This window comes from Diospyros lotus, chromosome 4 (genome assembly GCF_014633365.1).
Source record: "Diospyros lotus cultivar Yz01 chromosome 4, ASM1463336v1, whole genome shotgun sequence".
NCBI classification, from domain to species: Eukaryota; Viridiplantae; Streptophyta; class Magnoliopsida; order Ericales; family Ebenaceae; genus Diospyros; species Diospyros lotus.
Window position 1 is genome coordinate 42,060,254 of NC_068341.1, and position 20,658 is coordinate 42,080,911.

At 36.7% G+C, this 20,658-nt stretch overlaps 2 protein-coding genes across 4 annotated transcripts in view; one reads left to right on the forward strand and one right to left on the reverse strand.

Annotated features, from left to right (window-relative positions):
* The window catches only part of LOC127800729 (sm-like protein LSM8), a 41,910-nt gene extending 41,147 nt beyond the window's left edge, over positions 1 to 763 (reverse strand). Inside the window, exon 1 of the mRNA XM_052335513.1 lies at positions 731 to 763. The gene's annotated coding sequence lies outside the window, so the exon portion shown is untranslated. The remainder of the gene's footprint in view (positions 1 to 730) is intronic.
* Positions 1 to 20,658, forward strand: part of LOC127800728 (ras-related protein RHN1) — a 57,977-nt gene that overhangs the window by 14,094 nt on the left and 23,225 nt on the right. Inside the window, exons 1-5 of one of the 3 annotated variants that reach the window (XM_052335509.1) lie at positions 16,558 to 16,696; positions 16,791 to 16,868; positions 16,988 to 17,155; positions 17,475 to 17,523; positions 17,818 to 17,891. The exons of 1 other annotated variant lie outside the window; for it this stretch is intronic. In XM_052335509.1, coding sequence (XP_052191469.1) covers positions 16,658 to 16,696; positions 16,791 to 16,868; positions 16,988 to 17,155; positions 17,475 to 17,523; positions 17,818 to 17,891 — 408 coding nt within the window. In that variant the 5' untranslated portion in view covers positions 16,558 to 16,657. Of the gene's footprint in view, positions 1 to 16,557; positions 16,697 to 16,790; positions 16,869 to 16,987; positions 17,156 to 17,474; positions 17,524 to 17,817; positions 17,892 to 20,658 lie in introns of those variants that run through there. One more of the 3 variants, XM_052335511.1, reaches the window with a different exon arrangement.

A 20,658-nucleotide genomic window follows, 5' to 3' on the forward strand; every position in this document is an offset into this window, starting at 1 on the left:
TGGTTTCAAACATTATAACATACATATACACCCTTTAATAGGATCTAAGTTAAAACAGAATGGCATAAAGGATTTATTGACAGCATTTCACAAAATATGACATTGGCTAATATGACAGGACTGAATTACATCTCCCAAGATTAGAATAGCATTTCATTAAAATTTTTTGCAACACATTGTACATTCAATATAAGGACTGAATTTTAATTCAAGGGATAATATGGCTTGGACTTGGGGGATTTCAATATAAGCATTTCATTGGACTCCTTAAGTTTTTTATAAAAGTTATTCAACATTTAAGATTTGTAATTCAATCCCTCCCATGAAGCTACACATAACTACGCAAATTTTGATCGAAAACTATGCCCAACTAGAAGGATCAAGAACCTGGAAAAACACATGACATATCTTCGACTATACCCAACAGGAATTTTCCTTAAATTCTGTTCACAGCAACAAATAACAGCAAAACTCAACAAACCCAGAAAATAAAGAATCATGTGCATAGCAATCCTACACAACAAAAATGACAGCCAAATCTATGAATAGCAAAAATCACATCAACAATAACCACAGCAAAAATCCAACAAGAAACACAACAAAAATCTGTTCACAGCAACAAACCACAGCAGTTAAAATGTATGTTCACAGCTACCATAAACAGCAAATGGAACAACAAAATACAGAAAAATCTGTTAACAGCAACAAAATACAGAAAAAAATAGAATACCTCTCAGTTCTGAATTGTTGTGACGCGGAGCGGGAACGCTGTGACCCCGGCGAGAAGCTGCAGCAAAGAAGACGGAGATGTGGACGCCGGAGGTGATGTGACGCTGTGACGCCGGATATGACAGGGCGAACGGAGCGACGAAGATGAGCGGCGACGGACGAGGGACACCGGTGATGCACACTGCCGCCGGAGATGATGGACGCCAAAGATAACGGACAGTAGAGGCTGCGAGGGAGAAGCGAGAAGAGAAACTGATTGCACGAATTGAATTATGGGTTAGGGCTTTGGGGACATGACTGAAATTTTTTATTTGTTCGAGGGTAGAATAAGCTTTTACCTTCAAATTTTTTTCAAAATGCTAACGATATGGTTATCTAAATATTTTTTATTAATTTTAAAATTTTGATAAACAATTTTAAAGTTAATACTAACTAAATACCCTTGAGATATACATAGTCTCATCTCTAAACGAGTGAGAGTATATATTTGTACGAGATCCAAACCATTTCTCTTCTTTTTTTGTCTCTTTTTTTCTACATTTACTCTTTTTTCTGATCAATTATCGATCATTGTTTATGACAATTTGATATCAAAATTATCATAAAACCGACACATCCTAACATTGTGTAATGTAAGACGTTTTGTATTATATAATTCATATAATATCAATTTTATCTTTTGAATAGTCACATCTTAAAAAATAATCAAATAAAATTTAATAATTTTTTTTAAATATAATATAGAATATAACGGGATTATAAAAAAGATAATTAAGTTAAAAATAAAATAATTAAATTTTTTTAGTTTACATAATAGACCACATTTTATAACTTATAAGAGGATGAAAACATTAAAAAATCAAATATCTGGCGTTTATCTAATATAGAATATTAATGAAAATTCAATTAGTGACATTTACGTTAAGATTTATTATTTTAATGTATTTATTGTTTAGAAGTTTTAGAAATCTGTTTTTAATTTATGCCTATATAGACCAACATTTTGAAGGAGTAAAATGGAACCTTTTTTACTTTTCAAAATTTGTCTTTGCTTGTTATTTCCTTCATTACTCAATAGTAGTATCATAGCCCCAAAAAAAAAAAAAAAAAAAAAGAAGAAGAGAAAAGCAATAGAGAGACTGAAGCAACAAGCCCTCAAAATAGCAAAAAATAGCAACTTTATTTTTTATTTTTTTTAGCATTTTTTTCACTTTTACAGAAGAACAAATGGCTTTTGAAAGTTTTGTCTCATCTTTTTCTGCACTTTGATGGTTACTATGACCATTGGAGCATGTTGATGGATAACTTACTGAGATCTAAAGAGTATTAGCATGTCATTGAATTTGGTGTGGCAACACCAATAGCTAGAGCAACACTTGCAGAGGCGCAAAAAATTACAACTAGTGTGGCACTTACAGAGGCACAAAAAACAAAGTTGGAAAGATCAAAGTTAAAAGATTTGAAGGTAAATAATTATTTGTTCCAAGCCATTGATCGATCTATCGTGGAAATGATTCTTAGCAAAGAAATTTCCAAAGATATTTGAGAATTCAATGAAGAAAAAATATCAACGATCGTCAAGAGTGAAGCATGCCTAGCTTCAAGCCTTGAGAAGGGATTTTAAGACTTTATAGATGAAAGACGATGAGTTTGTTGCCAATTATTGTGCAAGGACTATGGAGATAGCCAACAAAATGTGATTCCATGGTGAAGAGATGAAAATTGTTGCTATTGTTGAAAAATTACTACGTTCCTTGGCACCAAAGTTTGACTATATTGTTTGCTCAATTGAAGAGTCAAAGGACATAAATGAACTCTCACTTTATGAACTCCAAAGTTCATTGTTAGTCCGTGAACAGAAGATGAATCGAAGTTCATCTATAGATGAGCAAGTTTTAAAGACTTCTACATTTATTCATTTCTCAAATTCTAGAAGTAGAGGAGGTCAAGAAAACAGAGATGGCAACAGGCAATATCAAAATTTCTAGACTAATGGTGATCAATTTCAAGGCAACAATAGAGGATGTGGTCAGCACTTTGACAAATCTAAGGTAGAGTGCTACAAGTGCCACAATTTTGGTCATTATCATTTTGAATGTTATACCCAATTGCCTAAACACAAAAAGAAGTCGAAAAGATCAAATTTTGTAGAAAATAAGGAAAAATAAACTCTATTGATGGCTTACTATGTTAAGAAGGAGTTTGAATCTAATGTTTGGTATGTAGACTCTAGTTGCAGCAACCACATGTGTGGCAGTAAGTCTTCTTTTTCTTATATAAATGAAGACTTTCGTACTTCAATAAATTTTGGTAATTATCATATTGTGAAAGTAATTGGAAAATGTGATATTAGTATAAGAATCAATAATGGTTTTGTAGAGAAAAATTTCAATGTTTTCTATGTTCCCGACTTGAGAATTAATTTATCGAGTGTTGGTTAATTGCAAGAAAAAGGTTATGAAATAACTATTAAGAATGGTGCTTGTGAGATATATGATCCTTCAAAAGGTGATATTGCCATTATTCAAGTTAGTTCAAATAGGTTGTTTCCATTAAAGATTGAAAAGACCCAACCTTGCTTAATGGTTGAAGTAAAAGATCTTTCATAGCTTTGGCATTTTTGCTATGACCACTTGAATTTTGGTGGATTAAAAACTCTCCAACAAAAAAATATAGTGATAGGTCTTCCTCAAATTATTATTTCCCTCCAAAGTTTGTGAAGAATGTATTGTTAACAAATAACATAGTTCTCAATTTTCTCAAGGAAAGTCATGGAGAGCAAAAAGTGTTATGGAGTTGATTCATTCTTATATTTTTGGGCTGATAAATCCATCTTCTAATGGGGTAAAAGATATTTAATTACCTTTATTGATGATTATACTTGAAAAACTTGGGTTTACTTTTTGTAAGAGAAATCAAAAGCTTTTAACATTTAGAAGCTTCAAGGCACGTGTGGAGAATTGTAACATCCCTGATTTTGGAAATAATTAGTTTATGGATTTTAAGGCGATTTATTGAGTTATGTGCGATTTTGAGGAAATTAATAAATCATTGAATCGACGGCAGGAAATGTCCTTGGGACTTGGATGTCCAAGGAATGGGGCATGAGATTGATGAGCATCTTGAGATGAGACTAATGATACTAGAAATAGTCAAATTGAAAATAAATAATTTGTATATAAGCCCGAATGGATGTTAGTACCGAATGGTGTAGGGGGCTTCCGGGAAGCTGAGGGGACCCTAGGAGTGGTCCGATTTTGCCAGTGAGGCAACTCTGAAATATTTTTGGGTGGAATAAAGATCTCGTGTAGGCGCACAGGCAAAATCGACCTTGTCGAGTAATTTAGAGTTATTAATTTTGGGTTTTAAGTATCTTAATGATTATTAATTTAAAATTTGAGGATATAATTGCAAGTATGCAATGCATAAAGTGAGATTAATAATTTAATTAAAGAATTTATAATAATTTTAATAAATTATATATGCAAATTATATATATATATTAGTAAATGAGTGAATGTCAAGTTCCAACATCTAATATATGTATTTATGCGTGTGAAGTGTATGTGAGGTGGGCGTGAAGGCTAAGGCTTGGTCATGATAATGGAATTATAAATGTATACATGGAGTGGTGGTCAAGAATGATGCAATTATAATACGTAGATAATGTAATTATTATATGTATATATAGAGTAGCGGCTAGGTGATAATTATAATTAAAATATAATATTCATATATGTGTGGAGTTGCAAATACTCTTGAAACTTGAGGAGAAAATGAATGATGAACTACCAAATGATGCCTAGGAAATTAAAGGAATAAAATGATGATGTTTTGCAGAGACATAATTAGCCTTGTGTCTTGTGTGGGTAAAACAATGGATGAAACCATGGATTTGGATGTGGAAACAAAAGGCATCTGAGGCTATAAATAGATGGGTATGGGACTTAAATAGAAGGCATGAAGTAAGGGAAGCAGGAGAAGTGGTTGAGAGTTTGGAAAGGAATTTTCGACAGTAAGGTATATTAATTTCAAAACTAATTTATAGTTAAATTAGTTAACTTGATAAGCTCGTTAGTTAGTAAATTAACCTAGTAAAATAATTTAATGGTATTTATGGGAGGATTTCAATAGAATGGTTGTCATGGATTTATTTAATTAATTTTGTTATACATATAGGGATTTTGAGTGCGTCAACGGTACAAACTATCAGGTGACACGTATCTCGAGGTAAGGTTTAATATGCTCTGTGTGTAAATTACTTTCGTCATGACTTGCATAAGATGTTGAGGGAGTGCTTATGCATGAGGCTGTGGATTTCTGACCGTAAGAGTCTCGAGATAAGGTCTTGGAGGAAACCACTAGGGGCCACCTAGCTAGAGCCTGAGATAGGTGCGGTGGATGGGCTTGCATTCATGTTGCACTTCATATTTATCTATGATGTCATGCTTAATAATTTACTGCATTGCATATTACCTATAGTGAGTCTCAGGACTCACCCCTTCCATTCCTACTAACCGCACAGATAGTTCGAGATCCAGTAAGGGGAAGGCAGTGTAGGCGAATACCAATTGAATGATGAGAATGGCAACCCATGACGGGAATGCAACCTTGTAATTCGTGTTTGTCATGTAATTATTTTGTGGTTGTGTTGAACATTGATTGTATTTTCAGTTGGACTGTTACTTTTAATGAATACTTTGTGTGAGTAAGTTGTGATATACCTTAATTGCAGTTATTAATCTGCTCATAAGGCATAGGTCAAATTCGAGACTCGAGTGTCCTTCCGCTGCAAATGAGTCTTAGACCTCGAGTTCTCGATGGCCGGAGGCAGTGAAGCCTGGACCCCACCCAGGGCGCCCACGTTATCTTTATCCCCATGTTGCTAAGGCATAGCCGGTCTCTGTAGTGGGACTTACTGACGTAACCATGGGTTACAGTGACACCGGTAGTGGGGACGGGGCGTCACAAGGTGGTATCAGAGTTTGATAAATATTAGAGCTTGGTGAATATCAGAACTTGGTTATTGTTAGAGCTTGGTGAATATTAGAACTTGATAATTATCGAAGCTTGATAAATTTCGAATCTTGGGAGAATAATTGGAGTTTTGGAGAAACTTTTATTTGATAAAATTGGAATTTTGAGGATTCTGGGTAATGATCAGTTGGAAAACGATATAGTGATCGATTTATGTCTTAAACATGATTTGTGCGAGGAAATTAAATGAAAATGATTGCAAATGAGGGAAATGTGATAGCAATCCGACAAGACGATTTTTAGAGTCGGAGGATTTGGGAAAGATGATGACATGGCATAATAATTTGTGTGATTATGGGTTTTAAGAAATTCGATTAAGAATATTAAAGTTTATTTTGTTTACAAAATCTCTGTCATTTCACCGAGCTGGGTTGAGGATACCATAGTTTGATTGGGGATGAGGCCTCAAGGGAGACTTAGGTGCCAGGGGTTTTAACTACTGTACAGGGTGCTAAGTGGGCCTGAGAATTTGGGAGGTCGAGAAATTTTTGGGTGATGAAATTATGGTTGCATACACGGGTTGGGATAGTCGTAACCATGAGAAGAATGGCCCCAATATAGGCATGTGTTGTGATATGGGCTTGCTTAGGAATATTTTTCCCAGGATAGCAAGCAGTGGGATATGTGTTTCCCAGATTTGGCCTTTGAAGGGGAAATGATTCTGGTTACAGACTTAACCTTCGGCTTAGTGTGCAGATTATTATACACCCTAGTGAGTATGAGCAGTTGGCTCTGATTTGATTGTCCCGAATCTTGTCTTTGTTGGTGTAGTAATAAGCACACCATTGTATATTTGGGAACATGAGTTGGCCTTTAAAATGGAAAGAAGGCAACATAAGAATGGGAAGTGAGTCAAATATGTGACTTCATTTGTTGTAATGATGAGAACATTTCTCAGATAAAAGGGGAAAGTGAAAAGTATCATTTGTACAGTTAAAGTGATACCAGATTAGGGTACCATGGTTGATGTAAGTACCTGTATGCACTACATAGTGGTGTGGTTATGGATTGCTGTCTTTTCGGTTATGTGAATAATGAATTGAAAGGAAATGAGAAGTTGTGTGAGACAATTTGAGCATGATCAGTGGATAGTTATTATGTGAAAATTTGGAAACGTGTTGTCGGTCACCTCACGTACCAAAATCGTCGATTGTTTTTAGGAATTTAGCTTGAGGTTATTTGATGTTTAGTTATGTGTGGCTTGACTGAGTACATAAATTTTTCAGGCTTTGAAAGTGGTGATAATTAAAAGTCGATATTTTTACTTCGATGAATTATTAAACAACTGCATGAGGTTGAGATGTTTTATGATCAATAGGTAATCAAGGGTAAGATAAGGGAATGAGACGTTAAAGTACCCAAAGCATAATATTCATTCCATATGTTCAATACGGTTACAAAAGATCAAGCCACACCATTACTCAAAATAAAAAGCAAACCATAGAACTAATGATGATGCCGATGCTCAATGACGACGACGATTGCCAAACACGACGGGTCCCAACTCATCGATGTCATCTGGATATGGCATCTGGCTACTGCTGGTTTCGCCAGGGTAGGTGGAAGAGTAACCTCTGAGAAACTAAGATGATGGATGTCTTCTGGATGATAGGAAGATCGGAATTCCAGCTTGGGTTTTGATCAGGTTGAGGAACAGGTTGGGGATGTGAAGAATAAAATGCGAATAGTGATTCTTGCAAATAAGCTCGATAAGCTTACAAATCACTAACTGCTGTTGAAGGGTTAGAATGTGGGATACACATCCATAGACAGGATCTTGAAGCCGGCTTGAACTTCAAAAAGGAATGTATCGGAAGCCCAAAATCGGTCACTGGCCGAAAGCGGAGTTAGGAGGCTGACAACATTTCTGATAGTAAAAACATCACGGATTGTGACAGAGCGAGTAATACTATTCTCACAATGGAAGTAAGGAGTAAAGATGCACTGAGGATTACATCCTCTATTTAAGACTACACAGGCACTGCATCGAGACCGGGGTCTTGGTATGTTGCGTCTTGGCATGATACATCTGAATCTGGCTAAATCTAAACAAATCAGATATAATCGGATCTAAATGGATGGGTCAAATTAGATATGGGTCAGATCTAATGGGACGAATCAAGATAGTCGAACCTGAATCGAGTCGAGTCGGGTCGAACCTGGTCGGGTCGAATCGACCCAAATCTAGTAGCATCGGCAAGGACGGCGGTGATCGCAGTGGCGGCCGAGGGAAGCTAGGCAGTGGCTGATGGCTGCGCGAGAAAGCTAGCAGTGGTGGCGGCGTGACCGGATCTGGCTGATGCGAGGACCAATTGGGCCAGCGATGATGGCTGGGAGGAGCTGTGATCGGCAGATGGGGTGCGTGAAGCCACGTCGTGGCTCACGGTCGATGGAGGAGCAGGCGCTGGAGGCGGTTGCAGAGGGCAGCTGCGGCCATCGGAGGTGGTGGCGACGCTGGAAGGCAGCAGTGACCGGTGGTTGTTCGTGCGCAGGGTCTGCAGAGGAAGGAAGGAAAGAGAGAAGAAGAAGAAGAAAGAAAAATAGGGAAGAAAAATAAAAGAAGAAAGAAAAAAAAACAAAATTTCTCTTCTTTATGGGAAAAACATGTTTTATTATTCCGGAGATTTTGGCAAAAAGAAAAAAAATTATCTGGACACGTGAAAATTGAGTTCGGGGCTTTTCAGTTATTTATAGTCCCGACCCTATGTTTTGAAACATGGAGCAACGTAGGGTTCGAAATGAAATTTTTGGAAATTAGGTTTCGAAATAGAGTACTAAGATGCTTCGAAATAAGATGTTTCGGTAAGTTATTGTCAGAAGGTAGTAATGAGACACTCTAGAAGAGTTATGTCCATAATATGACTCGTAAGAAGAGTATAATGAGAATAATCTGCCAGATGTAGTGAGAGTTTGTGATAGCTCAAAAGGATCGGGTTGTGTGTTAGTGCAACATGAACGAATGATTACGTGTGGATTATACCAAGGCACAAAGAGAACAAACTGATGTATGATTTGAAACTGGTAGCTGGGGTATGTGCTTTTGAGGTTATGGAGACACTACTGAAATGGTGGGACACTTGATGTGCCCACGAACCACGAGGAGCCTAAAGTATGGGTTCTCGCAAAAGAGCTAAATGAGAGGTAGCGATGGTGGATGGAATTCCTTGAGGACTACGACTGCACTACTTCATATCACCTAAGGTGTGGCAAAGAGGTGCCTAACGCATGACCTAGGTGGATAGCTGTGAGTGTCAGATGTTGAAGGCTTGTTGGCCTGTTGAGTGTAGTGCCAAATGGATCGTCTGTTTTTATCGCTAGCCTGGTTGTTTAGCTGGATTTGGTAAACAAGATACGAAAGGCATGTGTGATTGACGAGTGTTATTGTCTATGATTTATGATTGGGGTCAGCCCAAGGATTCTGATTTTTTTTATGCGATGTGGCATTCTCAAGTTTTGAGGTAAAATATACGTGTCTAACCTTTGAGAATTGAGGTAAATGATTCTAGATGAGGCCCACAGGACTCCATATACAGTGCACCCGGGAGTTTATTTGATCACTCATTTGCTGACCTTAATTGGAAATTTGTAAAATTAGCTCTCAAGGTAGAGCCATGTAGTGACACTACAGTTGTGGTGTAGATCACTTCCAGGTTAACTTGTGGGAAGAAATTAAGCGAGGTATAGCTCAAGAGGGTAGTCAAAGGAAATGGGTGAAGAAAAATGGACAATGCAAGCAACTTGAATTTAAACACTATGGAGGCACATAGACTAATTGAGTGTGTTGCAGAAGGATATATATGACTATGGTGAGCTACAACAGGAAATTCTAAGTAAAGTGCATCAAACCCTGTGTATGGTACACCCTGAAACCCTATATTGGTGGTTGGGAATGAAGGAAAAATATAGGTACCAAGGACTTGTATATTCGTGTTAATCTATTAAGGAAAAGTGAAATTGAATTTGAAGGAAGATATAATAATCATTGAGGAGATTATGACATTCAAAGATTCCTGAATGGGAATAAGTACATGTGGTAATAGATTTTATCATGAGATTACCCTGAACCCCAAAGAAAATTTATGTTATTTGGGCGATTGTGGATTGATTGATGATATCAACGTATATCTTATCTTTTGGAAGAGCCATAGATACTGAACAATTTACTCCATTTTATATTCGGGAGATTAAATGATTATGTGAGATTTTGATGAATGTTGAGTTTGATGAAGGAAATTGATTTGTGTCTTTCTTTTGAAAGACTATGCAAAAGGAACTTCCTTATTTATTCGAGGATTGTAAGGCATGCATTTTGAGAATTTATAAATGATTGATAGAAATTTATGTATGATATTTGCTCAAGAGACATGCTGATTTTAGGAATGTATATGTGATAAACATGATTACTCAAAAATTTCGAGGATGAAATTTTATAAGAAGGGGAGACTGTAACATCCTTGATTTTGGAAATAATAAGTTTATGGATTTTAAGGCAATTTATTGAGTTATGTGCGATTTTGAGAAAATTAATAAATCGTTGAATCGACGATAGGAAATGCCTTGGGACTTGGATGTCCATGGAAGAGAGTATAGATTGGTGAGTATCTCGAATGAGGCTAATGATGCTAGAAACAGTCAAATCGAAAATAAATAATTTGTGTATAAATCTGAATGGATGTTGGTATCGAATGGTCATAGGGGGCCTCCAGGAAGCTGAGGGACTTTAGGGGTGGTCCGATTTTGCCAGTGAGGCAACCCTGAAGTATTTTCGAGTGGAATAAAGATCTCGTGTAGGCGCACGGGCGAAATCGACCTTGTCGAGTAATTTGAAGTTATTAATTTTGGGTTTTAAGTATCTCAATGATCATTAATTTAAAATTTGAGAATATAATTGCAAGTATGCAATGCATGAAGTGGGATTAATAATTTAATTAAAGAATTTATAATGATTTTAATAAATTATATATGCAAATTATATATATATATATATTAGTAAATGAGTGAATGTCAAGTTCCAACATATAATATATGTATTTATGCGTATGAAGTGTATGTGACGTGGGCGTGAAAGCCAAGGCTTGGCCATGATAATGAAATTATAAATGTATATATAGAGTGGTGGCCAAGAAGGATGCAATTATAATACGTAGATAATGTAATTATTATATGTATATATAGAGTGGCGGCCAAGTGATAGTTATAATTAAAATATAATATTCATATATGTGTGGAGTTGCAAATACTCTTGAAACTTGAGGAGAAAATGAATGATGAACTACCAAATGATGCCTAGGAAATTAAAGGAATAAAATGATGATGTTTTGCAGAGGCATAATTAGCCTTGTGTCTTGTGAGAGGTAAAATAATGGATGAAACCATGGATTTGGATGTGGAAACAAGGGGCATTTGAGGCTATAAATAGGTGGGCATGGGAGTTAAATGGAAGGCATGAAGTAAGGGAAGCAGGAAAGGTGGTTGAGAGCTTGGAAATGAATTTTCGGTAGTGAGATATATTAATTTCAAAATTAATTTATAGTTAAACTAGTTAACTTGATAACCTCATTAGTTAGTAAATTAACATAGTAAAATAATTTAATGGTATTTATGGGAGCATTTCAGTAGAATGGTTGTCATGGATTTATTTAATTAATTTTGTTATACATATAGGGATTTTGAGTGCGTCAACGGTACAAACTATCAGGCGACACATATCTCGAGGTAAGGGTTTAATATGCTTTGTGTGTAAATTACTTTCGTCATGGCTTGCATAAGATGTTGAGGGAGTGCCTAGGCATGAGGTTGTGGATTTCTGACCGTAAGAGTCTCGAGATAGGGTCTTGGAGGAAACCACTAGGGGCCACCTAGAGCCTGAGATAGGTGCGGTGGACGGGCTTACATGCATGTTGCACTTCATATTTATCTATGATGTCATGCTTAATAATTTACTGCATTGCATATTACCTTTACTGAGTTCCAAGACTCACCTCTTCCATTCCTACTAACTGCACAAATGGTTCGGGATCCTGTAAAGGGAAGGTGGTGTACGCCGAAGACCAACTAAATGATGAGAATGGCAACCCATGACGGGAATGCAACCTAGTAACTCGTGTCTGTCATGTAATTATTTTGTGGTTGTATTGAACATTGATTGTATTTTTCAGTTGGACTGGTTACTTTTAATGAGTATTTTGTGTGAGTAAGTTGTGATATACCCTAATTGTAGTTATTAATTTGCTCATAAGGCATAGGTCAAATTCGAGACTCGAGTGTCATTCCGTTGCAAATGAGTCTTAGACCTCGAGTTCTCGATGGCCGGAGGCGGTGAAGCCTAGACCCCACCCAAGGCGCCCACGTTATCTTTATCCCCCTGTTGCTATGGCATAGCCGGCCTCCGGAGTGGGATCTACTGACGTAACCTTGGGTTACGGTGACACCCGGTAATGGGGACGGGGCGTCACAAGAATGAAACATAAAGAGTCATTAAAACTCTTCGCACTGATTGTGGGGGAGAATATTGTTCAAAGGCATTTGATGTTTTTTACAATGAGCAAGGTATTCGAAGGGAACTCATAGTTTCCTACACACCACAATAAAATGGTGTGTTAGAGAGAAATGATAGAATCATCCTTAACATGGTGAGAAGCTTGTTGGCAAGAGGAAAAATTTCAAAGAGTTTTTGGCTCGAGACAGTAAATTGGAGTGTTCATTTGTTGAACAGAAGTCCTACTTTTTCTGTTCAAAACATGACACCTGAAGATGCTTGGAATGGGCACAAACTAGTAGTAGATCACTTTAGAATTTTTGGTTGCATTGCTTATGCTCGTGTTCCAGATGAGAACAAAAATAAGCTTGATGACAAGGGTGAGAAGTGTGTCTTTCTTGGTGTAAGTGAAGCTTCAAAAGCATATAAATTGTTCAATCCACTCACAAATAAAATCATGACTAGTAGAGATGTCATTTTTTATGAAGAGAGCATTTGGGATTGGGATAGGCAACAGCCTACTCCTGTCATTTTGGATAAAAAAAGTGATGTAGAAAAACAGTAGCCCCTACAATGACAAATTCCAACAACTTTTGTTCCCAAATATTAATTAAATGAAGCCCCAATAGTTGCTGAAACTTCACAAACAACAGAAGAAACTTCTGATGCAGTAATTGAATCATGTCTTCGTCGCGTTCGAAAGAGGCCAACATGGATAACAGATTACGAGGTAATCGGAATTGACCAATCTAAAGACCCAATCACTCGTTTCGCCTTGTTTTCATTTTGTGACCCATCAATTTTTGAAAGTGCTATCAAAGAATCAAAATGGCAGAAGGCTATGGACGATGAGATTGCATCCATTAAAAGGAATAACACATGAGAGCTAACTGGTCTTCCAAAAAGACACATGACTATAGGAGTCAAGTGGGTTTTCAAGACAAAACTGAAGAAAAATGGAGAAGTTGACAAGTACTAGGCTTGACTTGTTGTAAAGGGGTACAAATAAGAATTCGATATTAACTATAAAGAAGTGTTTGCTCCAATAGTAAGGCTTGATACTATTTGGTTGGTGTTATCCATTGTTACCCCAAACTCATGGTTTGTCTATCAGCTGGATGTAAAGTCAGCATTTTTGCATGGGAAATTGAAAGAAAAGGCATACATTGATCAACCTCTCGGATATGTGAAGTAAGGTCATGAAAACCAAGTATACAAACTAAAAAAAGTATTATACGGACTAAAACAAACACCTAAAGCTTGGTATAGTCGTATAGATGCTTACTTTGGTAAAGAAGGTTTTCTTAAATGTCCTTATGAGCATACACTATATACTAAATTTGGAGTAGACGGGAAGATGCTTATTGTGTGTTTATATGTTGATGACCTTATCTATGTTGGCAATGATAAAGTCATGCTTGTTGATTTTAAGAGATCTATGATGAATGAATTTGATATGACATATTTGGGGTTGATGCCTTATTTTCTTGGCGTTGAAGTAGTACAATCTTGTGCTGGTATTTTTATTTCACAAAAAAAAAAAAATATATATGTTATTGAGATTTTGAACAGGTTCAAAATGAAGGATTGCAATTCAATTTGTACTCCAACTCAATGTGGGTTAAAGTTGAGAAGAGATGATGGAAGGAATAAGATAAATGCTACTCTTTACAAGCAAATAGTTGGAAGTTTGATGTATCTTACTTCAACAAGGCTTGACATCATGCATGCTATTAGTTTAATGAGTCGATACATGGAAAACCTAATTGAAAATCATCTCTTAGCTGCAAAAATTATCTTTCATTATTTGAAAGGTACATCTAATTTTGGAATTTTTTATAAAGTTGGGACAAAAGAGAATCTGGTTGGTTTTTTAGATAGTAACTATGATAGAGATCTTGACGATATAAATAATACGTCTGGCTTTGTTTTTTTTGTTGAGTTTTGGAGCTCTATCATGATCATCAAATAAGCAACAAAGTGTGACTCTATCAAGTATGGAAGTTGAGTTTGTTGCTGCAACATCAAGTTCGTATCAAGCCATTTGGTTACGAAAGCTATCAAAAAATCCATTCTACATGGCAAGAGTAAATATATTGATATGAGGTATCACTTCTTATGTGATTTATGTAAGGAAACTGTCATTGATTTGTTGTTCTGTAAGGGTGAAGATCAGATTGCAAATTTGTTTATTAAGCCTCTCAAGCCTGTTGTGTTGTGTTCGTGAAGCTTAGAAGAATGCTTGGAGTATGTTCTTCACATAATATTTAAGTTTGTTCCTAAACTAATTTTTGCATATATCAATTTAAGGGAGGGTGATAAGGTTTATTATTTTAATGTATTTATTGTTTGGTAGTTTTAGAAATCTGTTTTTAATTTGTTCGAGTATGTAGTCACTTCTTTAACAGGTTTGAGTTGTTGAGAAAATGGCTTTTATTTTGCTTGTGTTTATAGAAGTGTGGGGTATGTTTTAGAAATGTTCTTAACGTTTGGTAAAAAAAACAGAGATACTATTGATATTTAAGAAATGACATAAACGTTTTATGATTTTATAACTCTAACTACACATTTCTTTTATTCTCTCATTTAATCTTCTCTTATGGTATAGGCAAATTATCTTGAATTTGGTTGTCTAACAATCCCCTCTCTCTTACTCCAATTTAATGATAATTTAGGATTTAGTTATTATTGAACCAAAAAGATATCGGTAAACTACTAAATTTTAGCTAATTTACTAAATAAATGAGAGGATAAAAGGAAAATAAGATAAAATAATGATCTATTTTTAATCAAATTTTAACAATGATAAAAAAATGCAATTAAAGTTCTCATATTAAACATGTCGACGTTCAGAATTGGTCGACGGACATTTGTTAACCCACACTCGTATGGTAGATCCGAGAGATGGACAATGAGATATCCGGTTTGTTTTGTTGAGTAGACGGCCCGTCCTTGCAAGATACTCTGAAGCTCAAGTTAATGAACGAGTAAGCAAAAATATTGGGTGCTCTTAAGTTAGTCGTCAAGAATACGTACCGTGGCCCTTAAAATGGCTAGTTGATATATATATTAGCCCAAAAGCTTTCTTGCCTCATCCGTATGTGTGGAGGTGATGGGATGGAAAAGCCGACAGGGGTGTCCCTACCGCGGCAAGGTGTTGACGAGACCCTCATTAATGAGGATAAGATCTTTCATTAATATGGATGAGATCTGTCATTAATGCGGATGAGATCTGTCATTAATGGGAATGTGATCTGAGTGGGACGTTTGGAAATCTAGATGCGGTTGTAATGATGTTGCCAGAAGGTCAGGATGGGACTGGCATAGGCCGAGAGAATGGGCCAAGGGGCCTAGTCAGGGCGGCCCTTGGCTTGCCGGTATGCCGCAACACGCGCCTTTTCTGTTATACGAGTTGACGAGCTAAGCCGACGAGTTGTGAAGGTCGCTGGGAACCTGTCCAGAGTATAGCTAGGGGCCGTTTGAATATGCCAAAGAGTTAGAGGCGCTACCGGGAACTCGCTTAACCCCGATGTTTGACCCCGAGCTTCAGCACTATCCAAGTTCGCTTTAACGAGCTCAGTTCGATTTATTGGGCCTAGAACGTTTGGGCCGAACCATCATGTTAAATTCGGCCTACAAAGAGTGGAGCGAGAAATACCCGTAACAAAACATTAATTCAATTTCTTAAATAACAAAAATATCTATCGCTTATTAGTGGAATTATTGATAAGTCGATAGGGAGTGGAAAACAAATAACATTTTAATTAAACTAAAATAATTTAACTGAAATTAGTTTGATTAAGTTTAAGTTATAAGTCAGTTTAGTTTCTAAATTTGAGTGTTTTGATTATTTTGATTCAATTCGTTCTTTATATTAAAAAAATTAAAATAATTAAGTTAACTAAAATGTTAAAAATAAGAAAAGTGTTATTGGTACACCTTGAGCTATACAAAGGTGTATCAATGACAAAAAAGTTATTTATGAGGCGCATAGAGGTGCGTAAGAGGCATGGAGACGAGGGGTATTTTGATCATAATATCTCTTTATATAGTTTAAGATGTACAAAAATAATATATATCTAGCATGATTCTATAAATAATGTTGTTTTTATCAGTTTTTTTGATTTTTTAGTCAATTCAATTTTTTAAATTTTAAATTTTATACTTTAAATATCTATTTGGTCAATTGAGTCAATTTAATAATTGGAGAGCCCAAGGTGCAAAGTCTAACGTCATCACTTTCACATTTTAATTAATTAATTAATTAATATATATATATATAATATTAGCGGTTGTAGTTAATACTTGAAAAGGACGATTGACTTGTCGCGTCTGGTAGCTGCCGAAACCTCTCGTTCTTCTCAAAATAATCGGGGAATCTCCAAATCCATCCCGCTCTCTGTCTGCGATTCCATGGCGACGATGGGGCACAACAATCTCAACGCGAAACTAGTGAGTCCTACATACGCGCTTCTAATTTCTCGCTTACCTTTTTTCCGCTTCGTCTGGGCTTTCGTATTCCGACGACGGTGATTCGCTTTCTCAGGTGTTGCTCGGGGACATGGGAGCCGGAAAATCAAGCCTCGTCTTGCGCTTCGTCAAGGGCCAGTTCCTCGAGTTCCAGGTACTGTTTGATCCGAGAACAATTATCTGATTGTCTTGTTGAGATTTTGTTCCCTTTGGGGGCTTTAATTTTCCTGCTTATTAGGGATGATCGACAAGGATGATTGGTGTTGGTTTCAGGAATCGACGATCGGAGCGGCCTTCTTCTCCCAGACGCTTGCGGCGAACGACGCGACGGTGAAGTTCGAGATCTGGGACACTGCTGGCCAGGAGAGGTACCACAGCTTAGCCCCGATGTACTACAGAGGCGCTGCTGCTGCTATCATCGTTTATGATATCACTAGCACGGTTAGAAACCCTACCTTATTTTTTTGGTTATAGACATTTGCTGAACTTACAAGCATATATTGACTTAAAAAGTAGTGATGGGTCATAAGTTCATTATTTGGTTCATATTTCATACCTCGTGGGAATCCAGTTCTGCATGTTGGGCAATTGAATGGATGTATCACTATATCTGTACTCTGGCAGTATTTTTAGTTCTTTTTTTTTTCCCCCTGCAATTAATCAGACATGTTTGCTTAAATAGATAGTTATTGTATACCTTGTCACGCCTTCTTATTATATTTCACATTGCTGATTGTATTTCTCCTTTTCTATTAACTAGGAATCCTTTGTGCGGGCTAAGAAGTGGGTACAAGAACTCCAGAAGCAAGGTGCTTAAGCTTGAACTTATTGAATTCATTTTGTCAGGGCTCAAGTTTTTTGTCTTTTTTAATTCAGCTTTATGATTGACATTCATTTGGTTCTTCCAACGGGTTAGAGAACCAAGAATAAAATGGTAGACAAACCAAACTGAGGCCTTAACTGTATTTGTATAAATATTGTATTCTTTGTAGAAATGTTGCTAAGTATTGCTCTCCATTAATATATAGGAAGAATGTTGCCCGAGTGTGTCTTTCTCAGAATAATATTGCCTTTAATAGAAATTTTCTATTTGGCTGTTATAGGAAATCCCAACATGGTGGTGGCACTTGCTGGGAATAAAGCTGATTTGGAAGACAAGAGGAAAGTGACGGCAGAAGTAAGTTATCATTTCTCCCACAATTTATTCTCAAGGTTAGATGATAAATATCATCCAACCATTTTCTCATAATTGAATCCTTGTAGTTAAATGAATGTAAATGATCTGTTAGGTGATATTTAGTAATTTACTTTGATATGTTGTCTATTTACTTTGATATGATCTGTCAAGGATATGTCGTACTTCTTCAGGCCTGAAGAGATTTTTCTTCAGGCCTTTAACAGATTTTTCTTCAGGCTCTGATACCATTTGTTGGAAATAATGGGTCATAGATGGCTTGCAACTAATTGTTGAAATGAGATAAATTGAAGATAAAAAGAACACAAAGATTTACGTGGTTCACCCAATATAGCCTACGTCCACAGGAAAGCGAAAGAAAGATCTCACTAGAAAGAATAAGGAAATTATAACTACTCTCAAATTGTAAGGAGAGAACAATTATCACTCTCTCTAATAATAAGAGTAAACATCTCTCTCAATGAGGAATGGGATGATTGAGAATGAAAATGAGATGCAAGATGGGATGCCAAAACCAATGGGGAATTGGGGTATTTATACATGGAGCATACCCCCTAAAGGACAAAGTTAGGCTACCTAACTTAGGCAAAATTAGGCTGCCTAATTTTGTCAAAGTTAGGCACAAATCAACAAGCCAACAAAAATTAGGCACAATTCATAGTTTTCCCACTTGAAGATTTGATTGAGGATCAATCAATTTTCAAACCATTCTTTTTTATCCATTTTACACTTGCCATCTCCCATTGCTCATGTTTCTACTAGGCCATTAGAGGATCGACATCAAACAAACTTGTCAGTATTGACCACCTTTGTCAAAAAATCTACTAGGTTGTCTTTAGTATGAATTTTCTACATATCCACTGTTCCTTCTTCTACTTTCTCATGAACGAAGTGGTACTGAACTCAAATGTGCTTTGTCTTTGAATGAAATGCTAGATTCCTTGCAAGATGCAAGGCACTCTGACTGTTACAGAACAAAGAAATTTTCTCCTGATCGTGCCCAAGTTCCTCCAATACCATCTTCAACCATACTGCTTCTTTACTAGCTTGTGTAGCTGCTACATATTCTGCTTCTGTTGTTGATGTAGCTACAACTGACTGCAGTTTTGAAACCCAGCTTACAGCTCCGCCGGCAAGTGTAAACACATATTTTATTGCGGATTTGCTTTTGTCAAGATCACCTGCATAATCTGAGTCAACATATCCTCTGATAATAAAGTTTGATCCCTCATAACACAATGCAACATCTGTAGTCCCCTTAATGTATCTCAGGACCCTTTTCACAACATTCCAATGCTCTCTACCAGGATTCGCCATATATTGACTAACTACTCCCACTGCATGTGCAATGTCTGGTCTTGTACAGATCATAGCGAACATTAAACTTCCCATTGCTGATGCATACGATACTCGAGACATCTCCATCATCTCTTCTTCATTGCTACGACTCATACTGGAGGATAACTTGAATTAACAGGAAGTGGGGTAGAAATTAACTTACAGTCTTGCATGTTGAAGCGCCCCAAGACCTTCAAATAATTTTTCTGAGAAAGCTAAATCTTCCTATTATTTCTGTCTCGGTGAATTTGCATCCCTAGAATCTTGTTTGCTGGTCCCAAGTCCTTCATTTCAAATTCCCTAACCAATTGTGCCTTCAATTCTTTAATACGATCTTTGTTGAGGCCTGCCACCATGTCGTCTATATACAATAGCAAAATAGTGTAAGTACTTTTATCAAACCTCTTGAAATATGCACAAAGGTCTACATTAAGTCTGTTGTATCCAAGGCTCATGATGAAGGAATCAAATCTCTTATACCAACATCTCGGCGCCTGTTTGAGACCGTATAGAGATTTGTTTAACCTGCAAACCAAGTTCTCTTTCTCATTTTCTTCAAAACCTTCTGGTTGGAGTATATATATTTCTTCTTCAAGATCTCCATGAAGAAAATCAATTTTCACATCTAGTTGTTCTAGATGTAGGTCGAATGTAGCACACATCGATAGGACTACTCTGATTGTTGTAAGTCCTACCACTGGAGAAAATATTTCGTTGAAGTCAATACCTTTTTTCTCAGCATATCCTTTTACCACCAGTTTTGCACGATATCTCTCCACTTGGTCATTGCCATCACGCTTGATCTTGTAAACCCATTTGTTTTCGATTGCTTTTCTTCCATGTGGTAGTGGAGCAAGATCCCATGTCTTGTTCTTATGTAGGACTTTTATCTCTTCTTGCATTGCTGTCATCTATAGGGATACATCTGGGCTCTTAGTAGCCTCATGGAAAGTTAATGGCTCTCAATCCTCTATTAAAAGACAGTATGCAATGTTGATCTCAGTAACATACTCTGAGTGCCAAGTTGGGGGCCTTCTGTCACGAGTTGACCTCCGAACCTCAGAAGCCTTAGGTTGAATTGGTTCTTGTACATCGTGTTCTGGTATTGCTTCAAAAGAATCTGCATCTTCTCCCTCTTATCTATTTTCTATTTGAATTGTAGTAGTCTTTGGTTTCTCCTTTGTAGTGCCATCATTTTCTTTTCCTTGTAGTTTATCTTTTGCAAATATCACATATCTGCTGATGATAACTTTGTGGGCAGTGGGATCCCACAAGCGATACCCCTTGACTCCATCAACATATCCCAAGAAGATACACTTTCTGGATTTTGAATCCAACTTCGTTTTTTCTTGGGCATTGTTCATCACGTACACAAGACTTTCAAACGTATGGAGGTGAGAATAGTTAGCTG